At 36.5% G+C, this 19712-nt stretch overlaps 1 protein-coding gene across 1 annotated transcript in view; it reads right to left on the bottom strand.

Annotated features, from left to right (window-relative positions):
- Positions 1-19712, bottom strand: part of LOC141396372 (TWiK family of potassium channels protein 7-like) — a 224388-nt gene that overhangs the window by 123537 nt on the left and 81139 nt on the right. The window contains exon 3 of the mRNA XM_073971779.1: positions 106-660. Coding sequence (XP_073827880.1) covers positions 106-337 — 232 coding nt within the window. The 5' untranslated portion in view covers positions 338-660. The remainder of the gene's footprint in view (positions 1-105; positions 661-19712) is intronic.

The following is a 19712-nucleotide window of genomic DNA, read 5'->3' as shown; positions in this document are numbered from 1 at the left end:
ACGTTTTTTAATGAATCATTAATCACAAATCACCAAAAAGTCATTTCGTAAAGGATGTGAGTGTATTATATGAGCGAGCGTGTTTGTGAGCTTTTGTATACCTACCTGTGGCGGATATGCAATGTGACTTGGGTGCTTTATGACAGCCGCAAAGCCCTGAATTGGCCGCATTTGCCTGATGATGATGGTCACGTTGTTTTTCACTTTTCGTCGATGGCGTTGAAAAGCACATTGAATTTGTGGCCGTCGCTGAGGCGTTATTGGCCGCAATTGAGGCGGCATTTGTTTGTGGTCCGCCAATGAATGCCGTTATGGGCAATGGCGGTTTTTTGTTCATAATCGCTGCAGCAAAAAATAACAATAAACCTCAAATCAATTGTTATGGTCTCCACAAAAGCAGCGGCAGCACAGCAGTGGTAATAAAATTGTCGTCCTTAAGAAACCAAACAAAAAAGCGTTCCACTCTCCGCACAATGGTGGTTATATTTCACATTTATTTACACACAAATCATGGTGATTTGGCAAAGTTATGTGCTGCTGCTGATGATGACGATAATGATGATACTGATGGGTAATGCAATGTTCCAGTTATGGCCCCAGCTCAACGTCTGCCGAACGCATCCAAATATATTTTATTGGGTATGTGTGATATGATGATGTCTGTAAATAAGCAAACAAAAAAGGAAAAATATTAAATTAGAAAATGTGTCGTTTTTTTTTCTTTCTTCTTTTTCGTTTTCTTTTCCATTGCAAATATATTTTCTTTTATGGCTTAGAGCAAGTTTAATGTATTGGGCGCCATATAAGATGAACAATAGCGAAAGTATAGAATTTGTGAGATATTTATTAATAAATGTAGGTCGGACATTTGTTTCGATAGAATTTATTGTAAATGCCATGATGAAGAAATATAAGAAGAGGGTAGCATTTGCACTGAGGCATATGAACTATAATGTCAAAAGTCCACTTTCTAGCGACTAGTTGCATCCTTGCAATCATTTTTACTATCTAATAATCCTTCCAGAACACAAAAACGTAATATTATAATACTAATAAGAATCTGAAACCAAGAAGTTATGCCACCATTTCCATGTTCAGACTAGGCATTATTTTGTCTGGAGGATTTAGGTTCACTTAAATGCGAAATATCTTTCGAGTAGGAAATTAGTTGGTCGCCTAAAATTTTAGTAGTGAGGTAGTTAGGTTCTTTCGTCCAATTGCCAAAATGATCAGTTGATCATCAGCCATCATATATTTTAATTGCCACGACGTGTTAGCGTTCAAATCAAAACTCATAACTTCCATGGGCTGCTCTAAAAAGCATTTCTCGTGGAAGCTATGAAGGTTGAATGAGAAAAAGCTCATCTCTGCAAAAAGCACATTGCATTTAAAAAGTCAAAGTTCAATGGCAAAGCGTAGTCTCTTAATTAAAATAACTTTTTTATAAGTTTTGAAGCACTACCAGAGAAGCCACTCCACAGCCGATAAGTTGTTGTTGTTGCAACAGTGTTTATTATTATGTTTGTATGTTCGTTCTTCTGTTCTATCTGGCTCTGGTTCTATCTCCAGTTCCAGGAAAGTGGCTGCTTCGATGGGATATAACCACAGATCCACTGGAGTTAGATGAGTAGGCCGATATGTCCGATGAGCTGCATAACTAACATCGAAACCGGTCACATTATTTAGTGGTTGTGTGTGTACGAATCATCAGCTTTCCTTTTACACTTGCAAAAAATGTTCGATCATTGAGCTCAACTCCAACGATGAAAATAAAAAAACTTAAACCTTTTAGTTCAGTCACTTACCGTTCGAGCAAAGCTAAGTATTTCATATGGTTTGCGTACTGGAGAATGTCGGAAAGCGACAAGTCTTTAGTTCAGTGCTTTTGAGTAGGAGCGTAGTGGATCTCCTAGCATTTTATTTTTAATCTGATAATTTATTCATGGTTCCTATATTTGCTAGGGTTGTGCCACTATTTCATTTGATCATTCTGCAAAGATTCGTAGGCCATCTGTTGTCTGAGTCCTTTCAGTATTTTAGTTTAATTACTTCCCGTTTGAGCAAAATTTATGATATGGTTTGTGCACTTGCTACTTACGATGTAGTATCATTAGGTGTGTTCGTTTACGCAACAATTTGTACAAGTTCAGTAACTTCTTGTAATCGGCTAAGGTCTTTTGCTTTGTACTGTAGAGTAAACGAACAACATCCAGTAAAAATTTGTAAAAATTTTGAGTAAACGAACACACATATTATCGTTTCGGTTTTATCATTCGGCGTTTTTACAAAATTTAGTCCGATATTTTGGGTTTTGTTTGAGGTTATTTCACCATTTCATTAGATAATTCATTAGTTAAAACAGTAAAGTTCAGTTTTCAGTCGTCTCAGTTAAGTTCCGTTCGTTCCGTCTCTTTCTCTCTCGTTGAACTAAAAGCACCGACTAAGACAGAACTAATTCGGAATTTACAAGCAAATTTCATAATTCCAGTAAATAAATTACTGTCGCGTAAATATTGCAAACCTAAAAAAATGTTTGCTTAAATCGTAGGTCTTTTGGTTGGCTTAAGGAGATACTGCAGTGTCACCTATTATCACATTACAAAGACGATACTATTAAACTCTGCATGTGTATAAATCTTGATTAAAACTTTGTACCGCAATTTTTCCACTGTAGGTGGCGTTCAGATCAGTCACTTAACAACAAGTGACGATATGCGTCAAATTACTAATTAAACCCTTATATGCGTACACATAAGGTTTCTAGGTCACCAAAAAAGACATCCAGTCTTCACACACTTGTCTTGACGAAAGCGTTCAGAATAGGAAGTAATCATACATACAAATTTCCAGAATGTGAATTGCATTATCTAGACACATACCATTTCGCCCTTTTACCTCATTGATATACAGAAGCGACACCTATTATCGAATTGGAAAGACAATACTATATAGGTAAAGTTCTCTACTAATAGTTTCTACCGTAACTGTGTCCTCAAGGTGGCGTTTAGAGAAATCACACATCGCATCTAAAGGAACTCAAGTACTTATAGGCAATTTTCTACATATGTCGCCTGGAATCATAAAGCATGGTACACACATATCAGCAACATGTCACAAAGTTAAAGCCTAAAATTAATTCTAAGCGTTGTGGCTGTCCTGGCTGCGACCATAATATCCAATTTAATTTTGGGCTTTATAACCAAACCAGTCTGCATATCGACCGTTTCAGTGATCTTTCGAAAGATGAAAGCTTTAATAATATTTATAAAAATATTCGATAATGTTGAATGTATACAAGCTTCAAAAGTATGAAATTTATTTATAAAAACATTGAATTTAAAGACGACTGTTGAGTAAAGAGGGTACAATAGGCTTACACGATATGTTTTTTACATAGGGTTGCAACTTTTTATATACAAAATGTATATGCAAAGTGACAGCACATATGTAAAATATCATATCGTGTAAAGTACCCATTAGAATAAAAGTTTGGCTTTGGCTTTAAATGGCCTGTCATCCAGACATGTCGACATTCATAGCATTCCAAGGTATGTATTGATGCATTCTAAAATATCTATGCCCTCAGGCGTCGAATTTGACAGTCAAAACACGAACCATTTCCACATATAGCTCATAAAGATACTACAACGCCACCTATTATCGAACAGCAAAGACGTTATCATATATTTTTGAAGTGGAAAAAGATCCCCAATACTACTTTCTAAAAATGTTCCAGGCATTTGGGGCCTAATTGTAATTCTAACACTTAAAGGCAATTTTCGGCATTCTAATCATTGGCTTTGTCATGATGGAAATTTTTTGGTCAATAACGACTTAAAGTGATCTTTAGGAGGAGGAAAAACTCTGGCAGATGGTGGCCATTGAAGTGGTGTGGATCTTGGCTTAGTTTTTAATGAAGTAAATTCCCCCAGTTGTTGAATTTCTTGAGTTTCAAGAATAAGCTACGATTTTTTTGGTCAGGTTTTATTTGACCAGGTAATCATAGACAACGTTTCTGTATTGCAGTGGTGTTTTTGATATAGACTCTATGAACATTAACCGAGACAACTGTGGCTTTCTATGGGGTCACAATTACTTTAATTAGTCTATATTTACATTAAGCAATTTTCCTTGTGGCAATTGTCAGTTTGTTGGTGAGAGAGGGTGTTGAGGGGCAAAGGGTTACCATATTCCTCACCCCTTTCTCCATCAAACTTACAATTGCCGCAATGAAAATTGCGTAATGTAAATATGCACTTACTGTAAGTGTCAAAAATCAGCTTCAGCTGTCAATACAGAGGCAAACTCATGCAAACATAGCAAAGACCCAAAAATTAGCGGAGATACTCACCATTTCAAAAGTAAGGTCGTAGTATTCCTACAGCTTTGTATATGCATTAATGAGCTTTATCTTTTGAGAATATAAAGGCCTGGGTACATAAGCTGTCTCGCCCGGTTGCCTTTCTTTCCTACTTCATTTCTGACATAATAAAAATAAAAGAATAAAGAAGGCCAAGCAAATTTCGGACTGGGTTGCCCTTTTCATTTTTATTCTTTTATCAGAAGCAATTAAGGTAAGCAGGCGAGGCAGCTTATGTACCCAGGCCTTTACTATCTGGAAGCAATCAATATGAAAACAAATAATAAATATGAAAACTTTAATTTGGAGCACTATAAATCCCAACTAAAGTCCTCGTATTAAACTGGATTTCAGAGGTATATATTCTCAATAGTTGATGCTTTTTTATATACCACAAAGCATCTACCAAGACGTAGGAAAACTGCGACTTCACTTTTGAGACGTGGTGAGTGTCTCTGCTTGTTGGGTCTACCAGTGAATAGGAAACCAGCGCCCTCACTTTTAGGGTGTGGTGAGTGTCTCTGCTTTTTTGCTTGTTGGGTCTACCAATGAATAGGAAACCAGCGACCTCACAGCATATCAAAGTTTACGTGCTAAAATTTAGGGTCACAGGAACACCAAACGCCGTCTTTAGGCCCCAACGGAAATCTTTAATAACTCGTAAACAATGGAATTCTTAGGTAGGATCGTGAAATTCCGAAGAATAAAAGCATCAAAAATAAATCTTCCGGTTCACCAACGACGCCACTAAACACCTTATACCGATAACGCTGCGATGATTTGACGCTCTCCGTTATATGTTTATGTTGCAACTTCAGCCAGCGCATAAATTCGTCAGACAAAAAAACATTGTTCCACAACATCCCATACGGGACAAGGGAGACTTCTCTCATATCAATGAGTGCACCCCGAATCATATTAGCTCAATGATATGGGACCTACAGTTTATCGCCGAGTCCGAACGGACACATAGATATTTTATGTACCTAGATTAGATTGTGTCCAGTTGCTAATGTATCTTCAAAATATTGTGTAACAAAATATAATATGTATAACAAATTTGTGAATACTTTAAATCCAGTCGTGTAATTTCAGGAGCAAATTTGGTTGGCGCCATGAACAACGCCTAAGAAACCACAGGAAAACTCTGATATATAGCTGTGGATTGGTGAAGTTCTACACTAGTTGTTTATATGGTCATTTCCCCAGTAGGTGGCGTTCGAAGCAGAAGGAGCACGAAGAAGAAACATTGTATGAAATGTCTAGATTGAAGTGCTTGGGTGCCTTAAGGATACAAGACAGTGCCTCTCATGGCTTATAGACGATGTCAATATAATAAATCGCATATCAATATCATGAATCGAATAATTCAACGAACCTGGCAAAATTATGTACCAAATTATGGTTCGGGTCTTTGCTAATAATTCCGTAATCAAACACCGATTGTATCTCCCTGTAATCGACAGCATATATATAACCATTGCCACAAACCGCCATTTGATGCTCCTTTTAAAATTCTTAATACACTGCACCCCGGTTATCTACCTCTCTGCTTAACTGCCTTTCCCGCTTAATTGCCTCACAACCTAAATCCCCAAAGTTTTTTCATATAAATGAGTTCAAACTGTCCCGGTTAGCTACTTTTCTATAAGTACCCAATTCGAATATTTGTCCGTCAAATGCTTTCCCAAAAGGAACATTTAATAATGCTTTTATCTTTTTTTTACCAGCACTGGTGTATTTCTGAGATAATCAATTTCGATGACTACCTACCTCGATTGTGGTGAAGATGTCCAGTGCTATATTATGCTCACTGATGACTAAATTTCTTTTTGGTTAAATAATATAATTTATATATTTTTAGACTTCAAATTAACTATTCTACTACACACCGTTCTGTTTTTGACGATTGAATCGTTGTAATTTTTTGTGAGGTTGAGATTTTTATAACTACCCATATGAGGTACAAAGCTATGCGGGATTTTCGTAACTGCATTTCCCTCATAACTGCATCATTTGTTTGGAATTCTATGAGAGGTAGTTAACCGGGGTGCAGTGTATTTCTTCGAAATAGTTCAAGAGAATTATTCACTGAAATGAACTAACCAGAAGCAATCATGATGCCAATGTAGTGAGTACAACAACCAAATTATCATCAACACATGATTTAAAAGCCGAACAATATCAATATCAAAAAGCTACTTATTTTCTAGGACGGTGAATTCAAGTACCAAACGAGCGAAAATAATGGAACTGGGCCAAAAACGTCTGACCTAAGATAACGATTAAACTACTAAGTTAACAACACAAGTGCAATCCCACGGCAGCGGATTCTCTCTTCCGAATTAATACGAAACTATAGTATTTGCCCAGCATCAAACGTATGCTTCTCCGTAGGCACCAAACCTATGCTATGCTTCTACGTTAGTACAAGAAACAAATGACCAACTAAGGTTTATCAAACACAAACGACGGACAATAATGGAACTAAGTTCAAATTAACTTTGGAAGTAATAATTTCTCATACACCGATTGTATGTCCCTGTGGATGACAGAGGTTTTTTTACGACACCGGTGACTGCCTTTGTCACTTGAATTCCTCTATGAATTTGAGTATTCTTTGCCTTACTTAAATAAGCTTTTAGGAAAATAGGACTTACTTTGCCATAAATGAATAAAGAAATTGATTCTGAGAATCGTTTCTTGTGGATTTGGAAAAACCTTAGGCTTTTATCAAATAGTCGGTGAATTGTTAGACTTTTCTGAGCAATTTAAAGAAGGCACACATGTAGTCGCCATGACTACGTATAATTTACGTAGAGCTATACCCGACTTCGCCACAGTAGTTTTTCATGTAACAATTTCCTTAAATGTTCCACTACATATTTGTATTGCTCACATAACATCAGAAATATAACTCTGAAAGTGTGGTCTTAATTCCAATTTCCCATGAATTACACGCACATGAACATATTTCACCACACACACTCACTCATGCAATCACGCACACTTTTCGGCGGAAAAATGAAATTGTTTCAGTTGCTTAAAGTTTCCATTAAGAAGTTTTCACACGTCCATTTGACAGATGCTTTTAACAAGCCTGCATGGCTGTCATTTACATCGAGGCTCTAATGGTGGAATGTTGCAGAGGCCTGGCGATTTTCTACAAAGGCAAGTTTGTTCTTTTTTTTAAAAAAGGGAAAACAATTTGAATGCAGAAAACACATTTCCACGGTTTCCTTATTTATATCCCTGATTCTTTAAAATGAAAAAACGTCCCGCTGAGTATTCAAAAAATTTTAAAAATTTTCGCCCTTACCCTGTTACAGTTGTTTCTTTATGTAAACTCGCAAAATAACATGAGTTTACCCAATGGCCCTTAGGTTTTGTCAATAAAACGTCAGGTATCACAAAAAATTAAACAACCGTGACTGTTACAAATCCCCGCTCCTGTAAATAACCCAAATATCCAAAATAGAAACAAAGAATCAACCGGAATAGAATCAAACAACCAAAGTAACCAGTCACAAAAACGTACCTCTCTCTCCCTCCATATCCTTGACAGTTACATGACACACATAACGTACGGAATGGTGGTATGGATACCTCTGGCCTAAACTAACAGCAGATTTGACAACGTGGAGCAGGAGAAGCAGAAAGAATATTAGATGGATTTACATTAGCAGTAAAGCTGACCAAATTGAGTGAAACTGTTGACACATGAAATGGAAATGAAAATACAAATGTGTGGTGGCGGTGGTGGCTCTCAAACTCATGAAAGTGAAAATCTATGCCATTGACAACAAAGCAGCAACAACAACGACGACAATAACTATGTGGAAAATTCAATAAATCCTAGGCGATTTATGTGTTTGTGTCCTGCACGTTGTTGCTATTTTCATTATTTCAACAATTCTATTGACATTTCGGAGAAATGAGATTGAATGCTAAAAGGCAATTTAATAACTGTGATAACGGTGAAATTGGCGAAAGTGAGAAGAGAGACATAGGAGGAGGAATGGGAGGGATCATGATGATTTACGAATATTTTTCACAATAAAAACATTAAGAATACTGATGAATAAAATAAAGTAAAATATTCTTCATTAATGATTCTCTTAATCAATAGCGCGATCATACTTTTTAAAGATAAGAAACAAATGTTTCTTGGAGATATTCACAATATCTACTATGCTTACTTAGGTTTAAAACCATACTTGAAGGCGCCAGCGATCTTTCATCATGGAGACACACCAATTTAATGTTCAATTAATTTTTTTTTTTATTTTTCGCTTTCCAGCGAAATAGTTCAATTGAATTATTCACTGATATGAACTAACTATAACTAATCACGACACTACTGTAGCGAGTACAAAAACCCAACTATTATCTAAACTTTATTTTAAAAGCAAAAAATGTACTATCGAGCTAACTACTGACTGCGAATTCATCAGATCCCAAAAGAATGTTAATAATGGAACTAAGGCCAACAAGTGAGAACTAAAAACCAAAAATACTTATACACATCTGAAACAAATGACCACATGAGGTTTAACAAAGGGCAGATTTTAAAACCAAAATACCGCTCAAGCAATTGGTCTGTTCCTTTACTATTGGAAATGATAAAACCGGCAAAAATAGCAAAAGTTGTAAACTGCCCCCATAATTTGTATGGTGTCTGAAGTAAAGGAACGCTTTTCGAGTAAAAAGTGGTAAAACTTGAAGATTCTTGCACGTAAAGGAACAGAGCTAATATTGGAAACTAATGTTGATTAATTTTCAATCGAAACAATTCAATTGTATGATTCACTTAAATGAACTAACCAGTAATAATCACGGTGTTCATGTAGCGAGGCCAGCAATCTATCATCATTGCCACTAACCCACATGTAATGCCCTTTTCAAATTTAGTTTTCCATCGAAATACATAGTTCAATCACTGAAATGAACTAACTAGAACCAATTATAGCGATAATAAGAACGCAATTATTATATAAACTTTATTTGCGAGCAAATAATTGACTATCACGCTAATTATTAACAAAGTCTGTGAAATCAAGTCAAAATAATGGAACAATGGTTAAAAATTCTCAACTAAGATACCGAATAAATTACTACTCCAAAGACACCTGTATAAGAAACATATGACTTTATTAAAACAGTGGACTATAGAACCAAAATACCGCTCAAGCGATATTGGAAACTAATGTTGAGTAATTTTCAATCGAAACAGTTCAGTTGGATGATTCACCTCAATGAACTAGGCAGAAGTAATCACATTGTTCAGGTAGCGAGCAAGCAAGCGATCATCATCTTGGCACTAACCCACATTAAGTACTCTTTTAAAATTCCTAGTTTTCCATAGAAATAGTTCAATTGAAGTATTCACTGAGATGAACTAACTAGAACTAATCACGATGCTAATGTAGCGAGTACAAGATACAATTATTATCTAAAATTTATTTAAAAGCAAAACAAAATTACTATCAAACTAATTATTGACTAGGTTCATGAATTCAAGTCCAAAGGAATAAAAAGAATGGAACGATGGGCCAAAAAAGTTGGAACTAAGAAACAAATGAAATAGTTCGGTTGAATGATTCACTAACCAGAAATAACCATGGTGTTCAAGTAGCGAGAACAAGAACCCAATTATCATCTTAAGTTTATTTAAAGGCGATTGACAGGGACAGTGAATTCATGTCCCAAACGAATGACAAAAATGGAATTAGGCCCAAAACAGTTAGAACTAAGATACCGAATAAACTACTACGCTAAGGACACGAGTTCGTGAAACAAATGATATGTCGGTCGGCTTTATCAGAATCAAAAGTGAATTAAGTTTTAAAAGGCGGGCAGTAATGGAACTGTGGCCAAAGAAACGTTGGAACTAAAATACGGAATGAATTGCTGTTCTGGTAGCCAGAATAAAAGTTGCGTAGTTCCGGAACGAACTAGTTCCAAGGAACTATTCTGGACAAGGAACTATTGGAACTATATCCAGCTCTTGCGTTCATATAGTTCCTTTAGTACATATAGTTCCTCTCGTGCATATAATTTCTTTCATCCTTTAATTCCACACTCACTTCGATATTTCTCGTTCGTTTCGATCATTATTCAGATGCGGCCACATTGTTAAATAAACTTAAATCACATGCATTTTATATCTTTACAATTTACTTAATTTTATGTCAATTCATTCACCAACGATGAAAACAAAAAGAACGATGAAAGAGAAAGATTTCTTAAACTATTTCGATATTGGAACTATTTAAAATAAAGGAAACAGAAATAAAGATGAAAGAGAAAATTTTCATGGAACTATATTGCTCTCGGAACTATTTGGAACGAAGAAACAGAAAGAATGATGATAAGAGAGATAAAAAAAGAGATAAAATACATTGAACTATACCGCTCTCGGAGCTATTTGGAACTATGGAACTATAATAAGGAACTAGTTCCCTTTAGGAAAAGGAACTAAAAAGATCGATCCGCTCCGGGAACTAGATTGCCCAACTCTAGACAGAATACAAGAAACAGATGAGTGACTAAGCTTTATTAAAACGATGGATTAAAGAACCCAAAATAGCGACAAAAAGGGAATTCAAGTTTCAAACGTCGGAGAATTAAGGAACTAGGGCGAAATATACTTTGGAACTACTTGTACAAATAAATTGAAATTGGAGAGTATCAGACACTGGGGAAAATCAAACAAATAAATATGACAAATTTAATTGTGCGTGCACTGATAATAAAGGATTTGACAAAGTCCACACACAGAGATATCGATGCGCTCACTAGGTAACATGGACATTTAAGTGTAGGGATAAAACAACCCTTAATGTGCTCTGTTGAATTGAGTGTCTAAGATTATGCTAAGTTTGATTATTTTAAGTAGTTCTTAAGTAAAATATTTTCAAACAAAATCAGAATCGAACCGCCCGGTTGGGTGTTATTCCTTCTCATTTCAACTAATTGAACTACTGTACTAATGACACAAAGACAAGAGCCTAATGACAGAGTGAACTTTACGAAAATGGCGAGGCATAGAACTAAACTACCGATCAAGCTATAAAAAGTGACTCAATGTATGGGCAATAATGGAACTAGTGTTGAGGAAACGTTGAAACTCAGAAATCGAATAAACTTCTGTACTAATGTCGTGAGTCTAGGAACCAAAAAGCGGCCAAATGTAAATCAAGTTTTAAACGGCGGACACAAATGGAACTTGGACCAACAAATTAACCTTACGAACCTAATGATATAGAGAATATTGGGAAAGCGACGAAAGATAGAACTAATATACATACATATCAATCTAGAAGAAATGACTTAATGTATGAAGCGACGGTTAATAATGGAAGTACTGCCGAAGAAACGTTGGAACTAAAACACTGAATGAACTTCTGTACTAATGACGTTAGTTTGGGAATCAAAAAGAGACCAAACTAGAATCAGGTTTTAAACAGTGGAGACAAATGGATCTTGGACCAATAAACTTTGAAACTAAGATATCGAGTAAAGTTGACCGACTGAGTATTACTAAAACTACAACACTTTAGAAACAAAATACCGAGCAAACGATCGAAAGCGAATCCCTAACGGCAGGAGCACTAAAACCAGATGACCGACTGAACACACTATGAGACAAACTATAGAACAAATGACGGACAACAATGGAACTAGAGTAAAAACAACATTGGAACTAATCTACTGTGATAATGAACTAGTGTACTAATGACGCTAGCACAAGTACATAATGACCGAGTGAACTTTAAACAAAAGACAATAATGGAACTAGTGCCAAAGGAACTTTCCAACTCAGATATCGAATGAACTTCTGTACAAAAACGTAAGTTCCAGGATCAAATTACCAATTGAATATTTTAAAAATGTTAAATATAGAACCATATTACATAAGACGCGATCAAGAGTGAATCTAGGTATCAATCGATGGAAAGTAATGGAACTAAGGCCAAAGAAAAATTGAAGCTAAAGTGCCGAATGAACTGCTTTACTGGGGACGCGATTATAAGAAACAGATAACCTACAGAGATTTATTAAAACCACGGGTTATAGAACGAAAATAGCTATCAAAAGTGAATTATATTTCAAATAATGAACAGTGATGGAACTAGGGCCAAAGAAACATTAAAACTAAGATACCGAGTACAAGAAACAAATGACCGACCGACTGAGCTTCATTAAATAGCAGGACTATAGAAATAAAATACGATCAAAAGTGAACGAGGCCTCATTACAAGACGAACTGTAGAAGCAAAACACCGCCGAAGCGATCAAGAATGAATCTATGTACCAAACGGGAAAAAATAATGGAACTAGAGCGGAAGAAAATTTGGAAAGATATAACTAAAATATCGATCCAGCGATAAAAATCGATTCAAAGTATGAACAGAGGGCAATAATGGAAATAGTATCAAAGAAACGTCGGAAGTAAGATATCGTATGAACTATTGTACTACAAAAGTGTGTAAAAGAGCGAGATAACCGATTATGTTAAACCAACTCCCAATCAAATAATGAATATTCAATCTAACAGCCTGTTCATGTATGTCGACCGAAAGGTTTCTTGCGCTTCGGAAGTGGGAAAAAATCATTTTCTGTTCATGTAAACACCTTCGAAACGAAAATCTATGCGACCGACAAGCCCTACGAAATAACACGTAAACGTACACTTTTCCATTAAATTTGGGTTTATGTATTTCGAAAGGACTGTCTCTTATAGAAAGAGAATGTCAAAATCACTCACTTGCTTTGTAGCTGCCGAGTAGAATATAAACTCGCGAATAACACCGAAAATCTTAAAACAAATTGATGAAACACAATCTTGAAACAAAATAAAAATTTTTTAGACACGTTTTAATGGGGGTTTCATTGACTATTTTGAAGAAATCAATAAAATAATACCGACAAAATACCGACACATTTTATTTTTCAAACAAAACAAATCACACATATTCCAATATTTGTATGTATATGTGGATTTTGTTTTCATTTCTCATTTGGCTCTCATTTATGGAACATAGTTGTACAAATGTACATTCAAATTAGTAGTATTTCGGATAGGATACGTTACGGCAGTCGCACGATAGTTTGCGAAATACATGAACGCATTTTTAGACGGAAGCGAGTGACTGCTTTCCTTTCGTACGGGTTTCCGTGCGACATACATGAACAGGCGGTAAGTATCAAATGACGAGCAATAATGGAACTAAGCCCACAAAACATCGAAAACTACTGTATCAATGACTTGAGTTGAAGAACCTTATACTAACTATTGAATCAAAATACCTATTAGGCGATGACGAGTGAATCGAAGTATCGAACTACGCTAGATATGACCTCGTGTCACGATCGTGACACTAAACAACAACTAAGCACTTTAGTGACAACTGAGTACTGAACACTTTAGTTGTTGTTGTTTAGCGTCACGCGTCCATCTAAAAACAACAAACAAAAAACATTGTTCCACAACATCCCATACGGGACAAGGGAGACTTCTCTCATATCAATGAGTGCACCCCGATTCATATTCAGCTCAATGATATGGGACCTACTGTTTATCGCCGAGTCCGAACGGCGTGTCTTAAGACACCACTTATGGAGAAGTTTTTCAAGGCTGAAATACTCAGGAAATGTCGCCAACATTACTGAGGGGTATTTTGCCACCGTTGAAAAAATGTTTGATGTTGCCTGGCCGGTGAATCGAACCCCCGACCTTCTGCGTGCAAGGCGGGCGTGCATACCATTGCACCACGGTGGCACCCCGTCCATCTCTAAACGACGGACAATAAATGAACTAGGGCCAGCGCAACATTGGAACTAAGATAACGAAAGAACTGTTATAAAAGAACGCGATTACAGGAAACAAATGACCTACTGAGATTTAACAAAACGACGATCAAATTCAAAACAATTGATCAATAGTGAATTTAAATACCAAATGACGACTAATAATGGAACTAAGACCAAAAAAATGTTAAAATCTGTGATACGCATAAACTGCTTTACTTAGGACGCGATTTGCGAAACAGATGACCGTTATAGATTTGTTGAAATGACGTACCAAAATACCGATAAAGGAACCTAATGACGGGAAATGAACCAGATCGAAAGAAACGTTGGAACTAAGATGCTTAATGAATCTTAGTTCCAATGTTTTTATTAAGAGAACAAGAAAATATAGCCTACTGAACTATTGTAGCGATGCCATGAACCATACTGTACAGATAAAATACTGAACTTTTTTAAAACAGCGGACAAACAAGTGCCAACGGATGCAAACGATGGAACTAAAGGTATGAAGTAAATGTTGTGTTAAAATATCGTCTACAATAACTAAATGAACGTCTAAGCTTTTCAATAGAGCCAACAGATTGAAATCAAGGAGTAATCAAACGAATCGTTGAACCAATAGAGGTACCAATGCCGGCGAACTATTGATCTTAAACCTCGATTGGAGGAACTAATAAGCAACGACTACAAATGATGGATCGCCTTTAGGAACAATGAAACTGAAAGTCTTAGCGTTTTCAAAAGCATTTGTAAGAAACATATGAGCAAATAAGATGAACCAAATAAATGAACTATTGAACTAAGAGGTTCAATTTAAGAATTGAACAGCCGATTTACAAAAACGTACAAATGAACCAATGACAGATGAAGGAAGCGCACAAATCATACAAAAATATTCCTAAAAATATGCAAACAGAACGATTTCGAGCTCAAAATGTCTTCGAACTTTTGAACCTACATCTCGATTAAGGAACTAATGAGCAACAACTACAAATGGTGGATCGGCTTTACGAACAAAAGAACTAAATGTCTTAGGGTGATATACGAAACATATGACCGGCTTATACAAAATGAACTAGGGAACTTTGAGAGTACTTCTCTAGAAACAGAACTAAAAGACTATTGAACACATGATTTACAAGAATGGACAAAGGAACCAAAGACAGAAGAATGAATGATTCCTTAAAGTCCACTATTCGTACAAAAATATTCGTAAAAGGTATGCCAATAGAACTGTTGCAAGCTCCAAATGTCGCCGACCTATTGAACCTAAACCTCGATTGGAGGAACTAATGAAAAAATGGTGGATCGACTTTACGAACGATGAAACTAAAAGTCTTAGAGAGTAAACTTTAGCGAAATGAAAATTAAATGAGAAACTTTAAGAGTAATTCTCAAGAAACAGAACTAAAAGAACAAACAAATGAACTGTTGAATTAGAAGCAAACATTAAAGGATTGACTATTACACAAACGATTTACAAGAGTGAGCGAAGAAACCCATGACAGATGAAACAAGGCTTCCTAAAGTCCACTAATCATACAAAAATATTCCTAGAAGGTAAGCAAAAAGAATGCTTTAGCGAAATGAAAATGATCTAAGGAACACTGCAAGTAGTCCTCAAGAAACAAATGAACTATTGAACTAAAAGGACAAATTAGAGAATTGACTATTGAACAACTCATTTACGAGAGCGAGCAAAGGAACCAATGACAGATAAGGAACGATTCCTTAAAGTCCACTAATCATATAAAAATGTTCCTAAAAGGTATGCAAAAGGAGCGATCGCCGAGCTAACAAAGGAACCAATAGCGACTGATGAAAGAGGAATTCTTTAAAGTCCACTAATTATACAAAACATTCCTAAAAATAATACAAAGAATGCTTTAGCTAAATGAACACTGAAGGAAGTACACTGAAAGTAGTTCTCAAGAAACAGAACTAAAAGATCAAACAAATGAAATATTGAACTAAAAGGACAAATTAGAGAATTGACTATTGAACAACTGATTTGCAAGAGTGAGCAAAGGAACTAATGACAGATGAAGGAATGATTCCTTAAAGTCCACTAATCATACAAAAATATTCCTAAAATGTATACAAAAATAGCGATTGCCGAGCTAACAAAGGAATCAATAGCGGCAGATGGAAGAGGAATTCTTTAAAGTCCACTAATTATACAAAACATTCCTAAAAATAATGCAAAGAATGCTTTAGCTAAATGAACACTGAAGGAAGTACACTGAAAGTAGTTCTCATGAAGGACAAAAGGACAAATTAGAGTATTGACTATTCAACAACTGATTTGCAAGAGTGAGCAAAGGAACTAATAATAGATGAAGGAATAATTCCATAAAGTGCACTAATCAGACAAAAATAAAAGGTACCTAAAAGGTATGCAAAAAGAGCGATTGCCGTACTATTGAACCTAAACCTCGATGGGAGAAACTAATGAGAAACAACTACAAATCGGAAAACTGAAAATCTTATAGACTATGCACTAGCGAAATAAAAATGAACTAGGAAACTTTGAGAGTACTTCTCAAGAAACAGAACCAAAGACCAAAAATGAAAGAAATGGCTGTTGGACCACTGATTTACAACATGAGCAAAGGAACCAATGACGACAGATGAAGAAAGGTTTTAAGGAATAGCCGAGGAATCATACAAAAATATTCCTAAGAAGTATTTAAATACATTGATTGAGTTATTACATTTCAGAATCGATATCTTCTTTAGATAGATATCTACTTCTATTTGGGATCATTTGAATGTCGAGTTCAGCATTTGCAAAATTTACATAAATCCTTGCATAGATTTTCTCAAATTCAACACAGAAGTCTAAAAGCCTCGTACGATTATGATAAAAGACAACGAGTAAGATATTGTCGTTTTAAGAGTTCATAACTTTTCACTAGTTTTCCTTAATTAAAAACTTCAATTTCTTGCCTTCAAGGAATCTTTAAGTGGAAACATCCATGTTCCAATAACAAGAATATTCATGTTCTTATACCAACAACCACCTCATATTTAATTTAATTTGTATGTTTACCACCAGTAAAGATATAACTTTTTTTCTTCTTCATCCCCATATGTTTTCGTTTCTTCTCGCCTCTCCAAAGCCACCATTGATTCGGGACTATTTATCCAAATTATTCAGTGGTTGGGCATCCTACTGCTGGCTGGTATTGCTTTCTTTGGACTGGGCTACATAATTACAGGGATTTCGTTAGGTGAACACGTTCCAACGTGTGTGTGTGGGTGATGTTGAGATCATGTGTGTGTACTTACATGTATTATCCAAGATTCTTATTTATATTTCATGATGTCGTATCTATAGTTTACTTGCCTCTCATTTAGACATGGAAGAGCAGCAGGAGGGCCGAATTGTGGTGAAATTCCACAAGAAATTCACAACGGTTCACATATCACGTAACGAAAATAACGTGTGATATGTGGCTATAACAGACATTTTCTTTTCTTAGCTATGCTTTCAATGAAATCTTGATATCGGTTCATTTCTATTAAGACTTTCAACAAAAACAACAAACACGGCAGCAGCCATCCAATGGCATCAACATCAGCGGTAGCCACAGAAGTTTGTGGGTGTTGGGGTTTTGCCGCCCAATTCCCACAAAGTTGAGTTGAGTGTGGATTTGAGTTCGGTTGCCTGCATGATTTCCTTCTTTTCCCAGGCAACTGTAATTTTAAATGTTCTCTACTCATAGCTGGATGGCTGGCTGGCTCCTTGACATGTTTTATTTACTTTCTATTATTTTTGCTTTGTTTTTAATTTTTAAACAGTTTTCAATTGGAGTGTGGGAGTTGGTTCGTTCTTGTGGCTGGTTGGCTGGCTCACTGTTCCTTGCCATAGATTGTTGGGGGTTTTGTTTGTTCGTTGCTCCTGTTGTTTACAGCAGGGACACGTGATTTCCTGAGCATCTTCGTGGTAAATGAAATTGAAAAACAATTTGATTTTCCTTCCTGCCCCTTTTTCGCTCTCTCTCTGTCGCATGGTACACTGCAATTCACAGTAACGCCATTTGACAGTTGAGGCAGTAGAGCTAGCTAGGCCCAGGGTATGTGGCAATAAATATTGGAAAAGAAAGCAGGGATGCCTCGTGTGGGTATCTAGGATTAAAATGTTTCAATTTCTCTTGGGGTCTATATATAGAGGGAAAAGTTTGTTTAAGTTGAATATGTGGGGGCTTTGGAAATTCCCATGCCATGTCATGATGAGAGCTTAACATGTTAGCTTTGAAAAGTTCAAAGGGATTTGTAGGGGTGCTTTTCTATCTTAGGGGACCAGGAGATATTAAATTGCCAATAGAGTATAACTTTTCATACCTGAGATCTTAAGGATCTTTAATAGAAGCTTCCTGTATAGATACTATGTAAAATTAGATTAGAAGTTAATTCTATAGATCCCTTTTTTCCAGTCCATATAAACAGAGATGTTTTTTAAGGTTACGAAACTTTGTGAAAATAGTTAGACGTTCAACGAATATAAATGCAGTGGCGCCAAATGTGCGGAATTCTAAGGTGATCTTTATGGCGCCCAAAGCGTGGGTTTTTATGGTTATGATAATGATGCAAAATTAATGTTCGGGGATTGTAATGGGTTAAAAAATTTTGGATTTTGAGGTCAGGATTACATATTTTAAAGCTGTCGTAATGGTGACCATCCTGTTGCATTATATGATATGCAACTCGCCCCAGGGTGTTTGTCAGTTCTCCTACCGGACGCGCGCCCCCCGACGGATAGGGGGAGGTGTATGGTCTTACCACTCTGTCCAATTACTGTTGCATGGCGGGTCTGGAGCAGAGTGGTGGGATAATCCACCTCTGGAAGCCTTGAGTTTCCCGCGGAAAAGGAGAGCACAGGGAGAGATTTAACTTGACCCATCCATCTGAAGAAGGAAGCTACCCTAAATCCGAATCCGACAATTGCTGCAAAATTAACATCACCGTTATGGAAAACCCCATAAAAGAGGATGTCTACAAGATGGTGGAGGAAGTGAGCGAGAGCATCACAAAGCTAACAACGAAAAGAGTACAGTGGTCAGAGAAAAATGGCTTCCCACCTTCAAATGCCCATTACAAACCTAATCAGGACCAACGCAGAGAAGACTTCTAAAAATATCCTTCGACTGGCACTGACGAGGCGAGTTCGGACATGAAGAGTGTGAGCGCGACGTCGGAATGTTCTAAAATGGCCGGGGACTTAGGAAAGAAGTCTAAGGCCATCCACAAGAGGACGATGGACACGGAAACAACAACGGAGCAGCCATCGACTTACGCCAAGGTAGCCAAGAGGTACTAGAGGGACGATCTGTGCTATACAGTAACCGATACCAGCAAAGGATCTGGAAGGCTACACAAGGACCACTTTTCGGAGATCGAGAAATCGATCAACGACAAACTACTGGAACAAATCCTGCAACGGCGTGTCTCAATAAAAATCGACTGCAGTGAGCCCAGGGGGGACCTCCTATTGTACCACATGGCCCACACACAAACTCAGCAGCTCTCGGGG

The sequence above is a fragment of the Musca autumnalis genome, unplaced genomic scaffold (genome assembly GCF_047663935.1).
Source record: "Musca autumnalis isolate F117 unplaced genomic scaffold, ASM4766393v1 scaffold_3, whole genome shotgun sequence".
NCBI classification, from domain to species: Eukaryota; Metazoa; Arthropoda; class Insecta; order Diptera; family Muscidae; genus Musca; species Musca autumnalis.
The sequence above is the reverse complement of the archived record's forward strand: the minus strand, read 5'-3'. Positions and strand labels throughout refer to the sequence as shown.